The 26343-nt window shown below is 43.1% G+C and overlaps 1 protein-coding gene across 4 annotated transcripts in view; it reads right to left on the reverse strand.

Annotated features, from left to right (window-relative positions):
* Positions 1 to 26343, reverse strand: part of FHIP1A (FHF complex subunit HOOK interacting protein 1A) — a 229383-nt gene that overhangs the window by 36458 nt on the left and 166582 nt on the right. For 3 of the 4 annotated variants that reach the window (XM_082728129.1, XM_082728128.1, XM_082728127.1), the window contains 2 exons: positions 19693 to 19851; positions 17791 to 17877 (listed from right to left, as the gene is read on the reverse strand). In XM_082728129.1, the coding sequence (XP_082584255.1) occupies positions 17791 to 17877; positions 19693 to 19851 (246 nt within the window). The remainder of the gene's footprint in view (positions 1 to 17790; positions 17878 to 19692; positions 19852 to 26343) is intronic. The other variant, XM_082728130.1, reaches the window with a different exon arrangement.

Consider the following 26343-nt stretch of genomic DNA (forward strand, 5'->3'; position numbering starts at 1 on the left):
ACCATGAGATTCTTTGATTTCATATCAGTGACATGAGACAAGAGCTAATTTCTGTCCTTTGCCTTGGTAATCTTATCTCCCAGCCAAGCCCGCATAACCCTATTCTAACATAGTGATGAGGGTGCAAGCCACGTCCTTTTGATACATTTATTTAACGGACCGCATATCTACAGAGTGCTTTTCATGTGTACAGTAAACCAGCATCTGGGGACACATAAAAGAAGTACAAGAAGCATCCTGTCCCTTGTGGCACTTCCAGGAGCTGGCTGCTGAGACTCACGTGGCGAACCCGGTGGGAGGCTGAGCGGGGCCAGCCAGCCAAACTTCGGAGCCAGAGCTGAGAGAGGCAGGTGTGTGCAACGGGGCAGGGCTTGAGCCCAATATGGGGACTGTCCCAGGACATAACAGACAAGTCTATTCTGCACAGACAGGACTTAGGAAGAATGATCCAGCAGGAACCGGTAACAAGAACAGAGGCCATGAAAGGCACTACTCTGACCTCACATCTGCACGTGAACACCTCAGGGCAAGGAAGGTTAACATGCAAGACAGGGACAGAGGACGAGGACGACAGGTTTCCAAAGAGGAGGAAGGGAGTCTGGTTTCTCTTCTGCAAGCGACAGGCACCCATTATGGGCTCTTCAACACGGCAATGCCATCTAAACCACTCCTCTTCATTTTTTTGTGATATGAATTACCACTTGCAAATCTCTAGAATTTAGAAAGGTCTTACTTCTGTCAACCTGGTAGAGAAAACTGGTCTGAGTGTTTCTTCCCACATGCAGGATCACCCAGCAGAGTCCTTCTGGCCTCTCTGCCCACCCCCATTAACGCCTCCCCGGGGAGAGGAGTAGCAGCTTGTCATTTGGAGGTGCCTGTCCCTTCCTCTCTCTCTTCGTCAGGGAGCCAGACCACCAGCAGGAAGTACACATTCTTCTCCACTCCTTCCCCCACAGCTTCTATGGGGCGTCTGGCAAGTCTGTCCGATCCTGGGGGTCGATACTGGCAATCTATTGTTTTTTGTTTTTCCTTTCTTTTTAAGGATTTATTTATTTATTTTAGAGAAAAAGCACAAGCAGGAGAGGTAGGGGGAGGGGAAGAGAGAACATCATGTGGGCTCCAAGCCCACAGCAGACCAAGCTCGAGGCAGGGTTCGATCTGAGATCACTGCCTGAGCCGAAACCAAGAGTGGGACGCTCAATCAACTGAGCCACCCTGGCGCCCCAATATTAGGCAATCTAACCCACAAGTGTAAACCCTATGCTCCAGCATCAGTTTTATTGATAACAAAGGCCCTACACTGACCTTCTGTCTCCCTTGTTTGTAGTTCTCAGCTTATCAGAACTCAGAAGGGGAAGAAAGCCCGACACCTCAGTTAGACCGGACAGACTTTTCTGAGACTGTATAACCTTAGCTATGCACGTGCAGTTTCCACTGATTCCTGTAAATGCTTTAGACTCCAAGGCCAGTGCTTAGGTGAAATGGCACTGTCACTCCAGACATGGCCAACCTATGGCAAATGACAACATTGTTCCCAAAACAAACATAGGAATCACACAGGCCGTCCTAATAGGGAACTTGGGACAGCAACTCAACATTGATGGCTGCTGTGTTTTGGGCCCTCAGCAACATGAGATACAACCCCCCCTCCAACCCCATCCTGGCATCTCCTCTCCTCAGCCCCCAGAGGGTCCGGCCAATGCAGAGTAGGTCCCAAGGCCACACCGCCCCACAGCACCAGGTGTGACTTACACTCAAGTAATCCCCACAAATGCACACCATCCCTTCTTCCCTCCTAACCCTTTTCCACGTTGTTGTTGTTTCCTTAAGATCTTTTTTTTTTTTCCAAAGATTTTTATCTATTTGTCAGAGGGAGAGAGCGAGAGCAAGCACAGGCAGACAAAGAGGCAAGCAGAGTCAGAGGGAGAAGCAGGCTCCCTGCGGAGCAAGGAGCCCAATGTGGGACTGGATCCCAGGACGCTGGGATCATGACCTGAGCCGAAGGCAGCTGCTTAACCAACTGAGCCACCCAGGCGTCCCATATCTTATTTATTTTCTTGAGAGAGAGAGTGAGCATGTGGGTGGTGGAGGGAGAAGCAGGCTCCCCGCTGAGCACGGTGTCCCACACAGGGCTCCATCCCAGGACCCTGGGCTCATGACCTGAGCCGAAGGCAGACACTCAACCGACTGAGCCGCCCAGGCACTGCATCCACAATGTTTAAATAAAGATCTATATTCTATCTTCTCTGAGGTAAACAAGCAAGCTATACACAAGATGAATGCTCAGTGGAATTAACTCTTCCAGGGAGCAGCTATATTTTAAAGGGATTAATGTGTGATGAGACTAAATGATAACACGTTGATTAGGTGAGGTTGAAAATTCCAAGAATGCATTTCCCAGCTGGAGCCTCTGTCAACATCCCTCCCCAACTGATTGAGTCTCAGGCCCCTCCAAGGACAACTGGGTACACAGGCCATGAGTTACTTATATCTTAGGCGCCATGTCCAAAGGAGGAAAAACACTGTTGATTTGTAAATTATCATTCATTATTACTATTATTAATAGCAGCTCCAGAAATAGCTACCATTTATAAAGTCACAGCTCTGTGCCATTCATTATCGTGCCTCATATACATTATCTGGGATAATTCAATCTGGCCTTGCAAAGTAGGGGTCAGGGTCCTCATTTCACAGAAAAGAAACATGAGGTTCATAAACTTGCCCCCAAAGTACACAGTAAGTGGCAGAGATCAGATTCCCCAGAGACCAGGTCTGCCTGCTGCCAAACATCATGTTCTTTGTACTATTTTCAGGAAAAGCCAAGATAAGAAGTCTAATGCTCCCTTGGCATTCTTATCCCCTGTCCTCTAAAAACTGAGTGAAAATACTTTGAAAATTGTATTGAAATTGAATTGCATTAAAATTGAAATTGCAAATAGTTGTATCAACTATGTGGGCTGATTAAGGTCAAAGATACTACCTCCCATTACAAGAGTTGAGTTATGGTCTTTTGGAGGATTTATACCCACCCCGGCCCTTTGACCACTCTACCCCTCCTCCAACTCATTCAGTGATGTTTCTCAGAAGCCAGCTGATCCCAGTCACAGGTCAGGACTTCACTCCAGAAAACAGCTTCTCTGAAGAGCTCACTGAGCACCTTCCTCCTGGGAACCATCGAAAGAGCTGAAATTGATTGTTGAGCCAACAAGAAAGGAGAAAAATGCTCTTAAGAGAAAAAAAAAAAAGATGTAATGTGAAACACCAACTTTCCTACTGTCACTGGACACCTGCCAACAATATAGAATCAACACCTAAGATTAGGACAATTATAATAATACATTCAACTGCCACTCACAAAAGCATTAACTTCTGGCCCTCGCTGCTCCTGGCTATCCCAGAAAGTACCATTCCTCCGACCTTGGTCATACACCAAAATGGACTCCACCAGCACCAGCTGGGGTTGCAAAATGGAGTCTTTTAGATGCAGTGACTACCTCAAGACAATCCCAATACAGTAATACTTCTGGCCCCAAGGAAAACAATGGTTTTCAAATACAGACCTCCAACGTTCACCTTGATTTGGAATCCAATGATTCAAACACATTTTCAAGGACATCAAATCACAGTTGTTCTTAACCCTGAATCTATGTTAGAATCACCCAGGGAGTTTTAAAAAAACACCCATGTTTACACACCATCTGGGCCCAGGTAAACCAGAATCTCCAGGGATGGGACCAGGCCTCCCTGTTGATTATGATGTGCACCAGGGTGAGGATCCTTTTCCCGAGGACCCAACAACTATGCAGGTGCTAAGATGCCATCTAAGATATTTCAGCTGATGGAGTAACAAAAATCAAAACAGAACGAAACAAAAACAACCAACCAAAACCAAACATACAAACAAAACCTTGGGTTTTTTTGCTGAGCAGTACTCTGTACCTATAAGGCTGACAATCACATTCCTTCCAAAGCAAACTCAGGCCCAGGAGGTAAAGGAGTGCTTCAGGTCACATGGCAAGTCAGTGTTGAGACCCCCACCCTGTGTTACACAGTCATCAAATTATCCTGCTTGAGCAATGCCATCTTCTGCCACCTGCCACACAGGGTAAGTATTGTGCAGAGCTTGAGAAAAGAACAAAACTTCTATTAGAGGAAACAAAGGAATAATGTGAAAGCTTCCAAAAACTTCACTTATCCAACTGGACAGCAGAATACTGCCCATTACTAAATTAGTTAATTGTCCAAATGAGTACTCGAGAATATCCCAAGAATAAAAGCAGGGCTTGATTAATTCCCAACTATTATGGGAAGACCCATTATAGAAGAGTCAATGTTTTGAATGAATGATAAGGAGAATCCAAATACTGGTTGGAAAAAACAGGTTGATAGTATACCCGCTTCCTAACCCTCCTTCCGCCATTCATATAGGGAAGCAGCAGCACGGTCAACACCCTGCCCTGCTTTCAGCACCGGGAGGTACACAGTGATCTAACAGCATTCTGGGCTGCTAACCTCACTCTCAGGATATGAATTAACGGTTCTAGGGGAGAATCTGCAGATTAACTAAAAATACTGTTCCTTTCTTCCTTTTAAAGGAGGGCCACCAAAAAATTAAACCCAGGAGCCTCTTCATGGGTCCACTAGATGGTGCAAGCTCTCCTTTTAGAGCAGACTTACCAAGAGGAGAAACTCAAGCAGGACATCAAAAATTAATATGGGTGCACCTAAACAGCCCCTGATTACATAGGAGCACTGAGAGAAAGGGTATTTGCTCTCAAAGAAATCTAGTTTGCAATTAACAAAAGCATAAGAGAATTTTTTCTAAATTCTTCACCGGGAACTCATGAGTTAATTTATGCCAAGGAAGGGATCATGGAACTAAGATTTACTTCCAACAGGGAAAACGGAAAGAGATGACAATACTAAAGCCTCTAGACCTGCAGTTCTGGGTTTGGTCCAAGCTTGGCCAGTAATCAGCTGTGTGAGCCTGAACAAAACATTGTTCTTCAATGTTTTTATCAGAAAAAGGAGGAGTTGGGACTAGACAATCTCTGGGATTGTGTCTAGTACTAATATTCTGTGGGCATATATAACATACTGTGTTCCTATCTCCAATTCAATCCCTCCATTTACATTTGGGAAGAACTTCACAAAGGATATGCTTCATAAAATCCATCCAGTCTGTGAAATTTGCTTAAACAATTACTAATTCCTTTACTGATAAGCATTTCTAGAATACCTACCAGGTGCCGAGCTGACACCTCCATCAGGGATAAGAACATGGAAACAAAGGAGTTCCTCATCTTTGCGCCACATAGAGCTCCTCTATAAAACTGAAATCTAACACATTTCAAAGTTATAAACTTCATAAATTCTGACAGACAGAATGCTATCTTCAAAGAAAAAAAAACGTACAGATAAATCTATTAGTTCTATTAAAGTACATTATCACAAATATAAATATCACACATGGTTATCCAGAGAGTTAAACGTCTTGATAAATAACCATGAACATGATACATTGCTAATTATTTTTAACTTGATAGATATCTCTCAATCTCTCATTTTGGACAATGTCAATTCTGGATGTGGAGAGCACATTTTAAATATGACTCTTAGAGCCATCACTGATGCTTGAGTAATATGTTTTAATTCCTTTTCCTTCTGCTTCTTTCTAGAAAATTCTATATCTTCCTTTATATTGTTTCAGCGGTATCTGTCTCAAATCTGGTCATTCCCATTTGGGACATGTGCCAAAAATAATAGGTATCTCACTTTCAGCAAAAGCCATGTCAGCCCAACCCTAAACATGCCTTCCCTCAAGCACCTCAGTCTTTTCCCACTCCATGCCACCCGAGTGCCAGCTGTCAGCCAAACATCAGTCCACCAACCTGATGAGACCCCCAACAGCTCGTACTACTTGATCTCTCCTTACCTTTTTCCTCTCTCTCCCTACCATTTGCTTCACACACACATCACTACCTAGTCACCATATCTATGTTCACACATTCACTTACTCAGAAAATAGGAAAATACCTATATGGACTAGGCCGTGTGGTAGATATGCTGCTATACTATTTGTATGATAAATCAACATATAAATAAATAGATGGTCTCTACTCTCACGACGTTTGTCACCTAGTAGGAGAGTAAACCCACAATGATCTTACAATGCAACCTTTAAGTGCCACGTGAGTGATAGCAACGAAATTCTAAAGATGTGAAGAGTGACTGCCTACAACTGGCTAGATCAGGAAGACTTCCGAAAGGAAGTGCCATGTGGTCGGGACCCTGGAGGATGAGAAATAATCAGATAAAATAGATGGAAGGAAAAGGCATTTCAAGGAGAAGAAAGGCATAAGCATAGGCGATTAAGTGGAAATCCAGTTCCTACTTGACGTACAGTACGTGGTCCAAGATGGCTGGACTTGTCAGTCTCTGGAGAGGGAGATGTGAGGAAGTTCAGGTTAGCTTGGGAAAAGATTCAAAGATTCAGAAGATTCACTTGGCAGAGCCCAGTCTAGCCTTGGAGTTATTTCTTCTACTACTTTGATGCCTATGGTTCCCTGCCTATTCCCTCCTGGAAATATGCCAAATTTTATAAATTACAGAGTAATGAAAGAGCTACCTGGTGATCTAAAACTATGATTCTCCAACAAGTACCTAGTAAGAACTAAAAAAGCAGCAACAGAATTAACATACACCAAGCACTAACTCTCCAAGCAACACTGTAAAATATCAACTCATCGAACCCTCACAGGTCCTGTAAAGAGAAGCCCTATTCTGTCATCCACATGTTACAAAAGAGGAAACCGGCTCAGAGAAGTCAAAGTGCTGCCCAAGGGCACAGAGCTGGCAGGTGGCAGGGCTGGGGCATTGACTCAGCCTGACTCTGAAGTTCACACCATGTTAAACCCTTCGTGTATTTAGCCTTACTAAAGGCAAAAGGCCAGCCTGGGAGTCACTGAGCGGAGCTCAGCAGCAGGTTCAGAAGGGTGCTCACAGAGCAGAAAACCTCTTAACTTTTCAGCGTGAGCCACAGTAGGCTCAAAATTCTGTGTGCTCATAGTATTCACAATCGCCAAACTGTGGAAGGAGTCAAGATGTCCTTCAACAGACAAATGGATAAAGAAGATATGATGCATATATACAATGGAGTATTACTCAGCCATCAGAAAGGATGGATACCCAACTTTTGTACCAACATGGATGGGACTGGAGGAGATAGCGTTGAGTGAAATAAGTCAAGCAGGCAGAATCAATTATCATATGGTTTCACTCAGATGTGGAACATAAGGAATAGCACAGAAGACCATAGGGGAAGGGAGGGAAAACTAAAGAAGGGGAAATCATAGAGGGAGACAAACCATGAGAGACTACTGACTCTGGGAAACAAACTAAGGGTTACAGAGGGAGAGGGGTGGGGGCCAAGGTAACCAGATGACGGGTATTAAGGAGTGTACGTGTTGTGATGAGCACTGGGTATTATCTGCAACTAATGAATCATTGAGCACTACATCAAAAACTAATGATGTACTAAATGCTGCCTAACTGAACATGATAAAAAAAAAAGGATAAGGAAGATTAATTAATTAATTAATTAATTCCCTCATAAAGAACTCAGTCACTACATACCACTATATCTAGGTTTATGTCAATGAATAGATGTGCCTTCCTCTTTGCTCCCTATTTTACGTCTGTGTACTCTGGCCAGTGTTCCTGTTTGGTTTGGGGTTTTGGCATATTATTTTAAAGACATAGCATTATAAAGACAGGGACACCCCCAGGACACCAAGAAACTGGCTTTGGGCCATGGATCCCAAGGCCAGGTCACTCTTTGCACTGCAAACATGCAAAACAAGATGGAAGATTAGGGCCTAAATTCACCTCACTGTATGCCTAGGCCTCGGCGTACCATATGGCTTACCTGGAGCCTCATGTCTACAAACTGTTCAAAGACAGTGGTTCCACAGGCTGGAAACTTAGCACTAGACCTCAGATATTAATTATAAGATTATCTTTAGAAAAAAAGAAAAGTGAACATTCCAATAGCTTCTATTATAATCTATTCCTATGTTCTCAGAGGCTTTCCACAACAAATACTCGACATTTCATTATGTTCCACAGCTGATCCACAAGGGATGCCTCTGGGATAAACAATCTACTCTCTTTGGCTCTTCTATATATTGATGAGGGGGAAAGTCTATTTGTAAATGGATCTAAAATGCCTGAGTGCATCAACTTTCCACTTAATAACCAGAAATATGGGAAGTGAAAAACAGTAATAATGGTTACAGTGAAACGAAGAAAATCTGCCAACCCCATCTCTGCTAGTTATATAGGGAGCACTCACTTCCCCTTGTGCCCACAGCACCAGGGCATGGTGGGGGGAGCCCAGTCAGCAGTACAATGATGATGCATTATTATATTACATGCATATTATATAGGTGTGTGTGTGATAAATATCATATGTATATACATATGTAATATGTACATACATATTACAATACATATGTAATGATATGTATTACACATATATGATGTATCATTATACTGTAATATTCATGACACCAGTATATGGCCCGTTTTCCCACTGCCAAGCCGACCACATTACCATTTGAAAGATATTTTTGTGGTGCTGATATCACTGTACACATATCTTCACAGTATTACACAGGAGAACAGAGTTGGTTTCACAGTATACATAATGGTACTTGTCCAACACCCTGAACAATGGGAGGTATTTCTCACAATGGAACACTGCACACACTAGGGAGCAGGCAGCCATTCTTAGAATCCACACGCCAGAACTCAACAATGTCCTTTTACTACTCACCTTAGATGCTACGACTACTAAGTCTGTAAATGAGGAAGTATTTTGATTTGTGCTATCTGCTTTGGTGGCTAAAACAGCTCCAGAGGGAGGCAGAAGACAGTATCCCCTTTTGAATGCCTAGCTCGTTTGGGAAAGTTTCACCACTGCCCAAAGCTCTGCTCTCTACCTCCTCATCTGATCTTACAGTCTTGGCAGGCTGCCAGCGTGGGGTTTACCTTAAACAGGGTAAGCCCCTCGAGGTGGCACATAAAACAGGAACCCATGTCTTCATAATCCTCATCCAGTGAAAGAGTCTAAGAAGCCAACGTGCCAGCGGAAGGGCTGAGATCAGTACCATCAGCCAGCGTGGTCCATGCAGCTCCTGATTGCTGGCTAACAGGAGAAGTGTCAGCCCTACCTATTGAATCAGATCCTGCAACTCAGGACTTTGAGAGTAAGAAGTTCCTAGGTGATTGTCTTTGCACATTTACACTCGGGAATCTCTAGCACCGAGACTCAGAATAAGCAGGCAAAGAATTCTATGTACAACTGAGTTGACATCACATTCTAGAGAAAGAAGGAAAGAGTAAATCTAAAAGTTTGGCTGTCTGTGAAATGAGATGAAAATGGGTGAAGGAACAATAAGCCCAGGACAGATTCCCTGTCCAGTAACACAGTGTCACGTGAAGGCTGTCTCATTTCAGAGACCCAGCTGGTGAAATTAATGCGTGATGTGCGTGTAGTACTAAGTGCAGAAGACAAAAGGCACTTTAAATGCAGTGCCTCACTGATTCTTCCCAACGGCCCACTAAGGCAGGTACTGTTTTATCCATATGTAATACATAGAGATGAAGGTACTTGCCACAATCTCATTGCTAGTTAAGGAACAAAGAGCCAGAACTCAAACTAAAGTCTCTCTGGCCTCAAGACCCATTTTTTTGAAATGTTAAATTAGACTGTTTCCCCAAAGTGTGTTAATCAGATACAATGTATTAACTGAATATATTAGATGGCACACACCTTCAGTTTTCAATTAATAAATCAAAGATTTCCAAGTCAAAGCCTGTTATAAGTGCCACTAAAATCTTCCAGGTCTATTTAATGGCTGCCTCTCAATGGATAGAGCAATTACTAATTGAAGCTGTCTGAAGCTGGCCTGCTGGATAGGATTTCTTCAGCCCAAATTCCAGGACACTACTGCTGCTGTGTGTCACACAGCTGCAGGCCCACGAAAGGACGGGCCTTAACAGGACGGGCCTTTTAATTACCTCACTCACCTGCCACCACTGACGGACCACAATGATCCCTACATCTGGCCTCTCCACTTGCGCGGTACTCTCCTATTTCAATCCGGGGTGACTGAGGAAACAGAACGAATGTGCAGGCCACTGCCACTGCCATCCTAGCTCCTCTGTCACACCTGGATCTCTGGCATCAGGCAGGGAGCACGAGGCTATATTAGAAGCTGGAGATGGCAGCAGGTGCATCAAGCTCTCCTGCTGAGCTCAAGCATCGCAGCCTCCCCAGCTGCCAACTGGCCCCGAACGGAACACCTGCCTCCCTGTCTGGCACCACTGGAGCCTGCCTCAGGCTGTGAGACAAGAGCAGCAGCTTCTAGAAGGAGGGACCTCATTTCTCTAGGGTATCCCTGAGACCTTCACTTCACACCAGACTGGCGCTCTGTGGTCCAGTTGGGCGCACAGGTAGGCTTCCAGCATGGTAGAGGATGGAATCATTTTCAATGCCTGGGTGACTCTAGGCGTGGTAAGAAACAAAGTTCCATATGAACAAGTATAGCTCAACATCACTGAAGATGATGGAAGAGGAAGAGGAATAAGCAGCTAGCAGGAAAAAAGGGGGGGTGGTGCTGGGAGGAGTAGGCAGGATAGTACATCCAGAGCCTTTAGTGATTGGACACTTGGGTCAGTAATGTAGAGAATGACTTTTAAAAAACAGGTTACTGGGACACCTGAGTGGCTCAGTCGGTTAAGTGTTTGCCTCTGACTCAGGTCATGATCCCAGGGTCCTGGGATTGTGTCCCACATCGGGCTCCCTGCTCCACGGGGAACCAGCTTCTCTTCCCTCAGCCTGCTACTCCCCCTGCTTGTGCATATGCTCTTTCTCTCTCTCTGATAAATTAAAAAAAAAAATTAAAAATAAATAAATAAAAAGCAAATTACTGAAATGCATAAGTAGAAGTATGAAATGGAGAGCCCAAGATATTATTCCATGACAGCTTTTCATATGGCCCACCCCAGAGCTGGAGCCTAGTTCGGAGCTCCGTGACTCAAGGGAAACTGTCAATGATTTAGCAAAGAACCACTACATTCGAAAAATAAGATCCCCAAATTCCAGGGCCAAAAGGGCATCCTTATTCCATGCTTTTGATTCCTTCTTTTTGCCAATTTCCCACTGAAAGGAATGCCCTGCTCAGTGATGCTTTGCAGCATTACTGGGACCAGACACAAAATTTCACGGTGTTTTTCATCAGGAAGTGACAAGGACTACAGTAGTGTGCCATGCTGGGCCTCCAGAGACGCAACAGGAACTCAGCCAAAATAGCTGGCAGGAGCTGGTCTCTGCGCTCTGGCCACTCCAGAACCCCATCCCCACTTTCTTCTGGACTAGAGGTACGTGAAGAAGGGTGGATAGGAGACATGGAGTGAAGGGACACCGACGTGACAGGCTGCTCTGCCCACTCTGCCCTGGAGACCAAGAACAGTAGGACCTAAGAAGTCAGCACATGCTTTCTGTCACCTCAGCACCCAATTACAACTCATTAATATGTATCAGTAGTGATCACTTGAAGCCAGTGTTTAATTGCTCTTAAAACCTTCAGTCACAAGTTTCACTGGGCATAAAAGTCAAAAACATCCCCAGCTAGTGAGAGCCCCGCTGGGCTCTCCATGGGTCCCAGCCCAGCCAACCCACAGACACACTAAGAGCACACGGGTGATGCACAGGTATGGCTGTTCCCAGCCTCTCAAAATCTCCATCTTCTGCAGTCCCCCAAAAAACTTCTATCCATCAACCTAAGTCAATAAGCCATGAGTTATTGAGCTCACAGGATACAGATCATGAATATGTATGTGTGTGTTTAGAAGACAAGATTGTAAAACAAATGGGCTCCACGGTGACGCCGGCGCACATGCCTTAAAGGAAACGGCTGGAATTATTCCACCTGTGTATATTGTTCAAGCATGGCTTCAGCACCCAAGAGACTGTGGGAAAATCCAGGTTTTCTTACAGATTTTTGGCTTCTGTTTTTCCAAGCACACTTGTATAGAATACCTTGCTGAGTGAAAACAGCCGCCTGCTCTTCATAAAAACCAAAGAAAGATACAGGCTTTCTTTGAGGTCACAGGGACCCATGCGAATGCCTGTGAGCTGCATGTGGGAAGGGCAGGTGTGTCATTCTTCTTTACCCTGCCTCCCTCCCTCCCTTCAGCACACTCCCCCTTCAACGTCTCCACCTCCAACAACTACACACAGTCTCAAACTTCTGTCCTAATTTCCTAACAGCCTCCAAAAACAGAGCCAAGGAATCCACCAAACAGAGAACATACTAGTTCGCAAGACACTTACTTGACCAAAATAATACGACTGAGCCCCCAGTGTTATTCCTACGCCCTTCCCCTCCAGAAGCCTTGCTAGTCCCCTCTTTCTTACCATGCTGGGGCCAGGGTAGGCCCTGAGGTGTCTCCTGTCTGCCCAGGAGCCCTGAACAACACACCGGCACAGAGACTCTTCCAAGCTAGTAACAAGGCCAACCAGCTTGCCTCACTTCCAGTTCTAGCTCTACAACACAGCCCGATCACCACGTTCAAAAGGTCTTCAAAAAGATCACCTGCAGAGGAGGGGCTTAGCTAACCTGGGCTGAAAGCCAGGAGTCTGGCTTTGATACTCTAAATCTGAGGAGCGGGGCAGCTCCCTCTGGCCAAGAGATCCCTCCAGTGGTGGAGGATATTCGGGCCACCTGTGTGGAGCGCACAGTTGATCTCGGGGTTCACCAGTGGAAGGCCGAGACCCATGCACCCCCATATTCAGGGAAGGAAGGGGGAAAGTGAAGTCCATGCTGCTCACATACTCTACTAGAGAACCAGGAGAGTCTGCAGAGTGGACGATATCAAAGGGGAACAGAGATCCCCAGGGAGTCAGAAGTGTTGGGTTCGTTAATAAAGCAATTCTTTAAAATCCCAATATTGGGGTGCCTGGGTGGCTCAGTGGGTTAAGCCTCTGCCTTCCGCCCGGGTCATGATCTCAGGGTCCTGGGATCAAGCCCCGCATCAGGCTCTCTGCACAGCAGGGAGCCTGCTTCCTCCTCTCTGTCTGCCTCTCTGCCTGCTTGTGATCTCTGTCTGTCAAATAAATAAATAAAATCTTTAAAAAAAAAAAATCCCAATATTTTTCAACAACATTTAAGTGCATTTAATGATCCAGCCAGAGTAAAGCTGGCAGGTGCACATGGGAAAAAGAAAAGCAGTCATCTCTTTCAGGTAGTCTGGAAGGGTTTTAGGGTAGTGAGTAGGATGATACCTTCTCTTTAGGATCTTTGTTCCTTGTATCCCTGTTTTCTTCAGCCCTCTCCCTTCTCCAGAACCCCCTTCCTTTCTGCCATTTTTCGGTTCACCGCCACATTTCCCCAAATGCCAGCCATACCTGCTGCCTTATTTTGTCACCCGCAGATTGGTCCTGAGCCTCTCATCCCCAGTGCCCCTCTCTCTGTAGGGAAACTGCTCACCTGGGAGTCAGGTTAGGGTCCCTCCCGGTCCTCGTTCTCCCTGCCCCTGACATGACCACAGATATCATTTCCAGATGGTGAAGTTTCTATCACATTGGGTCGCTGGGTGAGGAGAACATGGAGAAAAGCTACCTGCAACCGTCCAGCCCATACTCCAAGATGGACAAGCAGTGTGAACAGACATTTGTTGTTTTAGCCCGAGATGTTGGTTTTGTTCGTGACCGTGGCCTGCTCATTTTGACTGGCGTACTAAACTCCTTCAACAAGCTCATCCTGACCAAAAAGACCGCATGCATGCAGGGACCATTTGAACTTCTGAATATTCTGTGCACAAGGAAGCAAGTATGCAGGTCCATCGTTTTCACAACTACAATCAGGAAAGCCATGGAAACCAGCCAACAGTTTGGAAACACAGAAACCCACCTCTTAGACCTCCAGCTACAGGGAGTGAAAGCCACCACGGGGCCCTGCTACTGTACTCTGAAATCCTCACCACACATCCCACAGGCTGTCTCCCCAGAAGACACCGGCCGCCTCTGATGGATCTTCTCAGAGTACAGAGCACTTTAAATAGGACACACCAGCCAACCTCTCCCCCTTCTTTCCTTGGGGTCACTTTTGCACTGTAGTCCAACAACTATCCCTGCTCCCTATTTTCTCTCTCACAAGCATTTCCCCTAATAAAATCCTTGCATATTTAATCCTCTGTCGGCATCTGCTTCTCTGAGAACCCAGACTAATACAACCATCCCGATGAATATTCAGCCTTGAAAATTTAGCTTTAATAAATTAAACATACAGAGACAACAGAACTCACTCTTGCTGGCTAAGGGCTCACAAAAGTCATAAATAACCAGGTTTGTACAACGTGACGTCCACATGTATGTCTGGCTCTGATTCCTAAAGGATCCATAGGAACATGGTATCATTTTTTCTAGTGTGACTTTCACAAAGTATGGTTTGAAACCTATCTCCAACAATTGATCTTTTCCTAAATGTCCAAACGGGCTTCCAATCCCTTATTCTAAACCTTGGAGACCATGCATATCTTGGAATTCAAACTTTTCAAAGTTTAGAAAAGTAATGTGTACATTGGCCATATTTGACTAACCCAGCAGGTCCAAGGCCACACTCTATAATGAAATACATTACTATTTCTTCCACAAAACATACAAATTTTGAACACAAGTGGAATAAAACCAAACAGCCTCAAGATAGTTCAGGTAAGGGTTTGCCACCAGATGAGTTCAGCAAAGGTTAGGTTGTACTGCCACTTCAATTATTAAAAAGGAAAAAATTAGGGGTTTTCTAAGCTTTTCGAATTTCTGAATTGTGGATAAAGGACTATGGACCAGTATATCTGCACTACAAAAAAACGTGCAGCCCTTTGAAAAAAATCAAATACACCTTTGCACTAACACAGAAGAATGACTGGTCACACCCCAGCACTGGACGGAGAAAGCACATAGCAGAAGGACTCACAGAGAAAGTGCTATATCGTGCACACAGACATTGGGGAGAGGTGAGGGAGAGACAGCCTTCACTTGCCAGGCGCCCACACCCCACCTCTCATTACCCACAACTCTTCATGATGACTTCATCTCTGGTTAGGAAATGTTGTGGAAATATGGTTTATGAGAATTGATTGTGATGTAGGCATATGTTTAAGAATGCATTTATTTCTATTATTTAGGAAACAGAATGAGTTCACCTCTGCAGACCACCTACATGGATGAGATGGCCAGTAACTAAAATGTCACGCATGAATTGGGAGCTGAGAGCATATACAATGGAAATTTATTTAGGATACTAAATGGAGCACAAAATATGAAAAATCTAGACAGAAACTCCTACAGTAGGAGGCTTGAGACATCCAGCTACCCCTTCCCTTATCAGAGGAAAGGACACTGGCTCTAGGAGGTGAGTGGTCTCACTAGGAACTCCCCCAGGAACACCCAGTTCTGGACTTCTTCCTTCATCTGCCTTGGGGCCCCATCTGGCCACTCGCAGGAGGCTCCTTCTTCAACCACTGAGAGCCAAGAGCCAGAGGGGAGGCTGATCACCCTCTCCCTTGCCCTGCCTCCTTCCCCAAAATTTTCATTCCAAATGATTAAAACACACACACACACACACACACACCCCAATTGGGGAGTAAGGAGAAAAATAAATTAGGGAGGAAATATTCTCCCTAGTCTCTAAGTAGCCTTGGGAGGAATTGCCTGCAATGGATAAAAGTTAGGGAATTTTAATTAGGGGTTGGAAATTCAAGTCTAATATAGCAACATTCCCTTTGCATTTTATGTAACCAGCAATGACTATATTTTTTTTTTCACAAGAAGGATGTATTCCTAACTTCATGATCTTAAAAGACCTCATATTTTAATTATAGGCATAAGAGAGCAATATTAGTTAATATATATAAAATGAACCACTGTGAAAATTCCCTGTGAACCACTGCCTGGGGAAGCATCACGTGCCCGCACTCTGCTTGCCACTTTAACAAACCTCACGCCACTTGTGGGCTGTTTATTTAGCGTCCCAAGTCCAAGGCTCTGTCCTTGGCACCGGAGATAGCCCAGCCAACAAGGCAGGTGTGAACCTTATCCACAAGAAGCAGGCAAGCCACTGTGGAGACAGCCATTAAACAAGTTATTGCATATTTAATGATTTGATTCCACCTGTGCTTAGTGCTGTGAAGGAGTATCACAGAGGGACCAGTCTGATCTGATCCTCATAAGAGTCTCTGACGTGGAGTCCATCCTCAATTATGGATAAAGAGTTATCATTAATATTTGTAATATTAAGGTATGGTAATTATAGTAATGTAAAATATCCTGAACAAATAATCATTATAATTATCACTATTACAATAATGACTTGGGAAATTATTTTATATCAACTGGTCAATGAGGAAGGCATGGAACTAAATGAGGAAGAAAGTCTAAATGTGTGCGAGAGTATATGGATAATGACTCCCAAAGAATTTCAGTAGCAATGTGGTATTCCTTCACAGAGGAGAATTCCTCCATGCAGAGCCTTAGAGACCTTCATATAAGACATCCACCGCACCTCTGGAATGGCAAGACACCAACAGAAGGACAACGTGAAAACAAACACGAGGTTTGCATTTTCACAAGATATGTCCTTTACTTTCCAAGACAGATTTAATTTTGAACACTTAGTCCCTCTAGGCCCATAAACCACTAAAATCATCTAGAAGCATCAATATTTTGATGTTTAAGCCAATCCAAGATTACCTCTTGAACTTAGAAGTAACAAAAAGCACACTGTCAGATCGAGAACACTGTTCTGGAAAATACTGCCACTACATGCAAAAGGCAGTAAATGGTAAAAGACGAACATCTTCTATCAGGACCTGTGGCTCTAAACTTGAAGCCCCATTACCATGGCTTCAAAGTTGCCATAATAAAGCATTCTTTGATTCTGTAAAATGAGAGCCCATGGAAAGAGTACTTCCATATGCAGAAATGTGGGCATCCCATCAAAACAACATGTGATAAACTTATTGTTTATCTCCCTATGAGGATTGGCAACTCTACTAACTGGACAAAGATTCTCTGAACTCAATACTCTATGTGTCTCTTTACTCAGTGAAGAAAAACTTATAATTAGAATTCTAGGTCCATGGGTGTCTCCTGACAGCTCACAACAGAAATGCTATCAGTTGATTTATTATACAAAATGAGAGCATCATAAGGAATCCAGAGTGGTGCTAATGAGACAGCCAACCTTTGCAGGGACCTTAACTTGCTTCACTTTAATTTTTACTGTCACAGAATTGTTATAAAAACATCAAGTTCTATTAAGGAGATGGCAAATCCATGGTGCCAGTGTTATCCTGGCCCCTTTCCCCACCACAGTAAGCCCTGTACTCTCTAGGACAGGCCCGGCCTAGGAGGACAGCCCAAAAAAGGGTTCCAAGAAGCTACTATCCATGAACTGACATAAACACAAGAGTCAGAGTCATTTGCCAGTCCTCAGGTAGACTGTCTTCCTCAACGTTCCATGATGCTGTGTTCTATGACACCAAACGGATCCCAAAAGACTTCGGCTGTCACCACCATTAAGATCTATCTTTCATATTGCTGAGGAACATGAATGGAATGAGAAGAATCAGGCTAAAGTCACCATCGAGTCAATTACACTGTTCACCATCCTCAGCTTTTGTCAGCTGTACCATCAACAGATAAGATCACCTCAGCCAATCACTGACCTTGTGGAGCGCAGGAGCCAAGACCGGTACCAAGAATCCATTGTAAATATAATTGACAAGCTGATTGCGAATCAAGGGGTGAGCCACCTAAGAGAGAAACAGGCAGTCATGAAAAAGGCAAAGAGTTTCATCGTTAGGTCTTCTTAAAATCATACATTTCTGTAAACATCCTAAATTCAAAAAGGAAATTCAAATTCTGGCCGTTTATTCCATGGTTAAAAAATAATTCAGACTTCAAACTGCCACATAATTTTTTCAGATGGTTTATTCCAATATAAACAGCTTGGACTTTCAAATTTTAAAATTGGTAATTTTAAGTTTCAAATTTAAAAAAAAGCAGATAAGAAATAGACTGAATATGTGTAAGGACACATAAATTAAAATTAATGAATTGTAAAGTATCATTTTGCTCTATAACTTCATCTATGTCCCAATCAACTTGTGCCTACTTAAAAACAAAAGTATAACTGTCAAAGTGGATAATTCAATACATTTATTATGCTGGCAAAAAGAATTTGTGCTGAAGATGCATTTTCTACCCATCATTTATATTGAATAGGAAGGCATTTAGAAATTCTTATCATAAAAAATAAGAATCTTTCCAAAAGGAGAAAACATTACCAAAAGTACACTTCCTATATTTCATTTTTAAAATATATTTAGCATGGATAAGTCTTTACTAATATCTTTTGTGAGTAATCTTTTCAGTAGTACCCCCAAACAAATAAAAAAAAATCTTTGAAGTATATGACCTCGATTTCAAAATATAGTATAAAATATGTCATTTCTCTGCCTTTAACCATGCCTGTTAGCTTTACTTCTCTTTCTTAAAAAAAATAATAATAAAATCAAACAATAAAGTGAAAAGCAATTTCTAGGGAAGTAAAGCTAGATCTTTAAATTACTGATAATCTCTCTCTGTGTGTACATTAGGAAAGGAACTAATAGTTTCATCTTTTTTATTTCCACACACTTCTGCAAGAAATGTTGATAGACTGTAATATTAAAGGGGAAAAAAAACCTTAAGATATAATCCATTTATCTTATATAAATAAAACTTCCTTTGACTTAGCAATAAAAATGAGATAGGAACTAAAGTAATTTACTTGCATTTTCTTCCAGAAGCTATTTCTTTATTTGGTAGATAAACAGATTATAACTAACATTTTTCACCTTACAATCAACATAAAGAAAATTTGATTTCTTAATAAATCCAATATGAAGGTAATATGTATTTGTATAGAAATAAAACATTTTTTATGAAAAACCACTATATCCTTAACTATATATAAAATCTGATTTTTATTGAAAAACAGTAACAAGAAATCTGAAGGTAAAAATCTAATCAAGAAGCCAAATACACTAGAGTTCAGTGGTTGTTTTTGTTTTTTTTTCCCCCCGAAGCAGACCAATTTCAAAGCACAGATTTAATTTGTGCTGCTAAGAAGATGCTTAACTTCGTCTAAATTCAATTGGGATAACAATATTCTTTATGTGGTATGCACCATTAAGCAAAATAAAGTGTTTTCCTTTGTGTACTCCCAAGAAGACCTTGAAGTAAGAGTGGTATAATTTGGTGTACTTAGAAGCCTAAAAATATCTATTTAATGAGTCAAGCATTGAACTTATTTTTGATGGTTAAGTGGATAATCAAAACAGAATTAACACTTTTTATGAGGAGGAGAAAGAAAATCCACTCATTTTTTTTCCTCAATTAAAACTTCCGCAAACCTGTAAACTAACATTTTTTTCTTCATCCAAGGACATTCCGTATGCTTAAAAGAAAGCACCACTACTCCACAGACATGAACATTTTTAAAAGGAGTGCTGATAAATTCATTTTTTACACCGCTCGGATTCTGAACGAACAGAACCAAGGGCTCCTTGGCGGCGCTCCGGTACCTGGATGACAGCGTTGCAGAACTCCAGGGAGTTCATGAACTGGACAAGAGGAGGGAGCAGGAGCCAGTCGTCTTTCAGAAGGCAGTGCCACTCCTCACCCTTCTCTTCCAGCTTGGTAGGCAGGGAAGAGTAGAGACCACTGAGCCCGGTTGCAAGTACCTGTGTTCACAAATACAACATAAGCCCTTTTCCAAAGTTCTCAGCCCACAACCAACAGCTGCCAGGGGATGAGCATGCTACTGGTCCAAAGCCCACACTCGAAGCAGCAAGCCCTCAGCTAGCTGAGAGGGATTCAACGGGTGGGGACAGCAGAGCAGGACGACTCCAGTGGAGGACATCGTGGCAATGGAGGATCTGGCTCATACGCTCATAGTTAATTAGGCTTGCTCATCTCTTCTTTACCAGGCATATATGATGGGCTAGGGGTGTGGGGAGTGAGGGACATACACATAGAGATGAAGACAACATGATTCTGCCCCCAAGGTGTTCCAGAGAGAGGCAGACCCAAGAACAATGCACAACGGTGCAACACACTGCGAGCAAAGCCAGAAGGCGTGTGAGGAAGCCCTAGACAGAGGCAGCCCATGATGGAAGAGCCCACAGGTTGAACCACCAGCAGCTTTCTGAGAAAGATGACTGCAGACTTGTGAAAGGACATGACCAATACATGCATGTTTACAGTCTAGAAATCCAGCATTTGTGATTGCACAAATGATAGCAGGAAGAAGTGGGGGTCAGGCATCAGAGGTGACGGTGACTGTTCACACAGAGCTAAGGTGGGTCTAAGTGGAAGTACCAGCCGGAAGACAAGAGAGCGGGAAGTGAAGTTAGTGTATCACGTGGGAGGTGGCTGTCAGGGTGCCCTAGTGAGGCCTCTGTCAATCCATTAAGAACCCAAAGCTTATGGGGTTTCCTTCCCCTTGTTGCCAGCATGAAACTTCCAGCATTTGGGCTACTAAGTGAGGGTGAATGAGACCTCGAATCTGTCAGGTCACCCAGCTTGGTCCTGAAGAAAGCGGTGATGCCTTTAACAAAGAGCTGTAGGGAAGAAACACACTTTCACTGGGTACCTGTCAATTCTACCTCACAGGGTATAAGACCAAGGAAAACAATGAATTTCATGGTCCTAGAGGCCTCCCACCTGGGAAGTGGTGCTAGCAAACCGCACCTTCGAGACCCCAACTGGGGGCCACACCGAGTATGGGCAGGAGATGTACAGAAGGGAGGCAGGGCAGGGATCTGTAAGAAGCATCGCTTCATGGTAAACCCTAAGGTTATAAAGAACTCAAATCAGGGACGCCTGGGTGGCTCAGTTGGTTGGACGACTGCCTTCGGCTCAGGTCATGATCCCGGAGTCCCGGGATCGAGTCCCACATCGGGCTCCCAGCTCCATGGGGAGTCTGCTTCTCCCTCTGACCTTCTCCTCGCTCATGCTCTCTCTCACTGTCTCTCTCTCTCTCAAATAAATAAATAAAATCTTTAAAAAAAAAAAAAAAGAACTCAAATCAGACTGAAACATTCAAGGAAATGTTCAATCCTGAGTTTGGCCGAGGAAAAGAAAGGGTGATGTATTCATTGATCTCACAGCCTAGCAAGAAATGAACAGGCCAATCACAGTAGTGCAATAAACACTCAGAATGTGTAATAGAAAAAATAGGGTGCCATGGATATACAAGAGGCCCTCACCCTAGACCTGCGGGGTTGGGAGCAGGAAATGTTCTCAGAAGTGCTGCCCAAGCTTCGAAGAATAAATAGGAGGGAACCCAGAAAAGCATCATGGAGGGAGCACTGTTCCAAGTGGAAGATGTACAAAAGCTCCAAGTAGTAAGAAAAGATGGCACCTTCCAGGAACTAAGAGAAGGGCAGCACTATTGGAACATAGGAGCAGAAATAGCACTAGAAAGGATAAGCAGGAGTCGGATCCCGCAGGGTTTTGAAGGCCTAGGAAAAGAGTGTGAGGGATACTGCAGTGGGGAGCCCACTAGACAGATGTGTGCCTCTGATGCTTAGGAGAGGGATATGGACTAGAGGTGGATATCTGGAGCCATCCATATGTAGATGGCATCTCAAGCCCATAGAGACCAGAGAGAGGAAGGAAGGGAGGCTCAGACAGATGAGATAAAATAATCCAGTGTTTGGCATCAGAAACAGAAAGTCAGAAAGAAGTGTGGCAACAGGCAGTTGAACTTGGAAAAATTCTCTGCAAACTCATCATTGTTCTCCCAGTCCCTGTCCTATGCCCACAGCATTCTCTGTGTCCTCTGTGGAGCAGTGGTCCTTCTTGCATTTAGTTTGTTGGCCATCTTCTCCAGCTCAGCTGGTCTGACTTGTTCATTCTTGTCCACACTGGAGGTGTGGCTGATCTGTCCAGTCAGGTATGCTGAACATCAGACGCTAGCGGGACTTGCCATGAGTAATACATCCCACTCAACAACAGAGTACAGGCCTGGAGACTAAGAATCTGGAGGTCTTCATGTAAGGAAACCAGCTGACGCCATGGGAGAGAGGTGGATGGGGGAGGGCCCGATATGGAATAGAAGCCCCCAATGGGCTATGAGGGGCCGTGAGAAAAACAGACAAACCATTTCAATATGGGAGAAATCCAAAGATTATATACATTTCTGTGTTTGCTAGTGTCCTTTATTCACGCATGCATTCACTCACTCAAAACAAATTGAACACCTTCAGGCCAGATCCTATGTTAAAGTACAGGAAATGAACAGTAAACAAGATGGTGCACTGATCTTTTTCAGTCGGGCATCTGTGGTCCCAAAGAACAATGCCCTCTGTTTAAAGTATTTAATTCCCTGTCAACATACCCAAACAAATCATTTTAATTCTCATTTTGAATGTGACCCCGGTGAGTTGCCAGTTATAAATTTGGAGCCTCTGGCAAGAAGGAACACAGACCGAAAGTTCTCCTTGCAGGGAAATCTAATCTTGATGTCACATTTTAAAAATCAATTACATTTGCTAACTCATGCTAAATTAACTGCAGTACAAAGGCTTTAATTCTGCAAACTTCCGACTCCTTAACCACTTTGAGGCTTTGAAGATGAATTCATAAAGACAGGCTTAATTTGTCTGACTCAAAAGCTGGAAATCACTATTCTGTATATCAATATAATTACAGCGACATTAATTTTCAAATTACATACATCACTGACAGTAATTAAAAATAACATATACCTAATATTCACTTTTTTAAAGGAGTATTCAGAAAAGGGCATGGCTGAGAGGCAAGGGGAAGCCTGCCTGGGCAGGACAGTGCTGCACAACAGCCGGACACAGCGACCTGCCAATTTCTCACCTCCGCAAAGTGAAGTTCGAGGTTAACTGTGCTGTTTTCAGAACAGCAGAGAAACGGGGAAGAAAAGAGTCTGCCGAACAGAGTGTGACACAGTTTGAAGAATGAGATCCCAAATCTTGACTGCTAAATATTTATATCTCCCTTTCCAAGACTCTGCTCAGAGTTCAGATTCATTCACCCCACCCACAAGTATTTCTAGAAGAGTGACTGTGAGCAAGGCACTATGTATGGCTGGTGCTGGGGAGCGAGCAGAGAACAGGTCAGAGCAGGTGAGCTGGAGAAAACAGTCACAGAACAAATAAAGATGACTGGAAAGACCACTGCTCCACAGAGGGACACAGAGGGTGCTGTGGGCACGGGACAAGGGAAAAAGAGAGGCACACCAGGTTTGTGGATCATTTTCCCAGCAGTGTGATGGCACAATCTACTTCCTTCTAAATTTCCCTTTTAACTGAAATTTCAAAATATAAGGACACTGAACATTTAGTTAAAAGTAAAAAGTCTATGGGGTGCCTGGGTGATTCAGTTGCTTAAGCGTCTGCCTTCGGCTCAGGTCATGATCCCAGGGTCCTGCGACTGAGCCCCAAGATGGCTCCTTGCTCAGCGAAGAGTCTCCTTCTCCCTCTCCTGCTCCCCCTGCTTGTGCGCACGCTCGCTCTGTCTCAAATAGATAAAATCTTTAAAAATAAATAAATAAATGTCTATCCACTATTTGAACCTTTAATTGGATCCTGAGCACATACAGAAGAATTGTAAAACATATTTATTCCTAGCCCATTAAGTGTTAACTTGGTGTTTCCAACTTATCTTCTCTCAAGGGCGTCCTTAAAAGAAAACTAAACACCATATAATACCCTACGGTTAACAACAATTTAAAACCCCTTCTCTGACAGCAGATGAGTACGGTACTTGTTGAGACTGCGGAATTTAGTATCAGACTTAAGGGTTTCAAACCCGACTCTGCCAATCACAGAGGGTCCCAGGGTTCCGTTTCTTCAGTGCGCTGATGCAAGCACTAAAGAAAATAACGCATGAGCTGAGACAGGGATCATGGCTTACACACGGCAGTGTTTCCAGTGGAGGGAAGAAAGAGGACATGCACAGAGGGCTGAACAATTCAGGCAATGTCCATCTTTAACTTGAAACATCCAATGGTACCCAGTTAATTTTAGCAAAAGAAAATGATTTTCAGCAGATGGCTTTAGTCTGAAGCTAGCAGCAGCACAGCTGGTGGGGATCTTTTGATGCAACTTGCCAAAATAAAAAGGCCTCATAAATTTGGGGTGTGGGATAAATAACTTTCTATCTGCGGCTGTGTGCCTACAGGTTGCTTACTTCAATTTGCATTTCTTGGTTTACGTATAAGCTGCTTTCTACTTTGGCCAATCTGTAACAAGTGATGAGGGCATAATCACCATTATGTGGCCAAAAAAATCCAAAGTGACAGGGTCATACAGAGTTGCCAATCATTTGTGGGCCCTAAATTGTTCCCCAGAGTATTCTCAATCTCCTTCTTTTCTTGGGAGAGCACGTCTTGACAGTAGAGGCAGCTTAACAAGACTTTCCTATCAACTACAACCACAGAAGTTTCCAAAAGTGGTCCAGTTTTCTGAAAGAGCCATTACTCTTCCCAAAGCCTGATGTTAACACACTTTGACAACCATACTAATTAGAGAAAGCTTTTTGTCAATTGTGGTCCTTAGCTGGATAACTAACAGAGTACGCTTTTATCTTCAACATAAAGAGTTCTTCTTTTTTTTTTTTTAATTATGTTGTCAGATGTAATTATAGAAAACTAGGTATAAATGAGATTATGGGATCTACCCTGAGGGGCAACTTACCACAACGTGAAGCTCTGTGTTCCATTCTAGAAAATAAGGTCAGCTGAAGCTGTTGTTTTCTCTTCAATTTTAATGAACTGTGTGGTGTTTTAAAAACACATGGAGGTTTTTTTGTTTGTTTTTGTTTGTTTGTAAGTAGGTTCCACACCCAGCATGGAACCCAATGAGGAGGCCAGAACTCACAACTCTGAGATTAAGACCTGAGCTGAGATCAAGAGTCGGATGCTTAACTGACTGAGCCTCCCAGGTGCCCCTAAAACACGTTTTTATAAAAGCAACAATTACTCGGTGAAATCTGCTTATAACACATAATAAGTGGATATTCTAACATTGAAAACACCCTCCATTCTTCTCCTAACACATTTATATTTTGAAGTACAAAATACGATAAACATATAAAACAAAATAGAAAACCTCTCCCAAGATTAAACAGATTTTAATATTTTGTCATAATGTCTTTGGAACACTCTACTTTTCCCCCCAAAAAGTACATTACAAATAGAGCTAAACCCTACTCCAATCCCATTACCATCTCTTCTCCTTCCTTCATCCCCAAAAGTAACCACAATTTTGACCTTAGTATAATTTATTCCTGTGCTTTTGTACTTTTGCTGTATACATACATATCAAAAAAACATAAAAAAAGAAAACAGTATACACAAAGATTCTGTGAGTTCAAACTATATTTAGCTTTATGTAAATACTAACATACTGTATGAAACCTTTTGCTATTTTTCCTGTTCAACATGTTTTTTAGATTATTGGTGTTCACACATGTAGTATAGTTACATGCTAATACATGTGACTTACTCATTTGGAATCCTGAGTAGTACTCCACTGACACAGAATAATCCAGTTCATTTATTTTTTTTCCTTAATATATTTCTATTTTGCTCTTCCTCAAATTTCTATTCTACTGAATGTCCTTTTGTGTATATCTGTGTGCCAGATTTCCCTAGAGCAGATAACAAGAAGAGGTAGGATCACATGGTATGCAAGTATCCCATCTTATTAAACATTAGCAAAGCTATCCTCAGTTACCGTATCACTTTATATTCTCAAGAGTTCATGTTTCTCCTCCCCCTTGACAACATTTGGTGTTATCAGACATCCAACAGTTAGCCACCCTGATGAGCATTACCTGGTGTCTCACTGCAGGTTCCACCTGCACTTTCCCTGATACTAGGGAATATGAGCATATTTTCATATGTTTATTGGCTTTGGGCATCTTCTGGGAATTGCCCCTGCATACCCTTTGCCCAGTTTTCTATTGGGTTGCTTTATTGTTTTCTTATTAACTGGTAGTATTACAATTATTTTTGTGTATTTTGGGCACCAACCATTTGTAGTTACATGTGTTGCAAATATCTTCTCCCAGTCTGGGTTCTGTTCTTAATTCCAGTCATTTCATTATGGCTCATGCATTATCGGATGTCTTGATATTTTACTACCCAGGTACAAAGTGGTAGTTAAGCACATGGGTCCTTCAGCCAGGCTGCC

This window comes from Mustela nivalis (assembly GCF_964662115.1).
Source record: "Mustela nivalis genome assembly, chromosome: 4".
In the NCBI taxonomy this organism is placed as follows: domain Eukaryota; kingdom Metazoa; phylum Chordata; class Mammalia; order Carnivora; family Mustelidae; genus Mustela; species Mustela nivalis.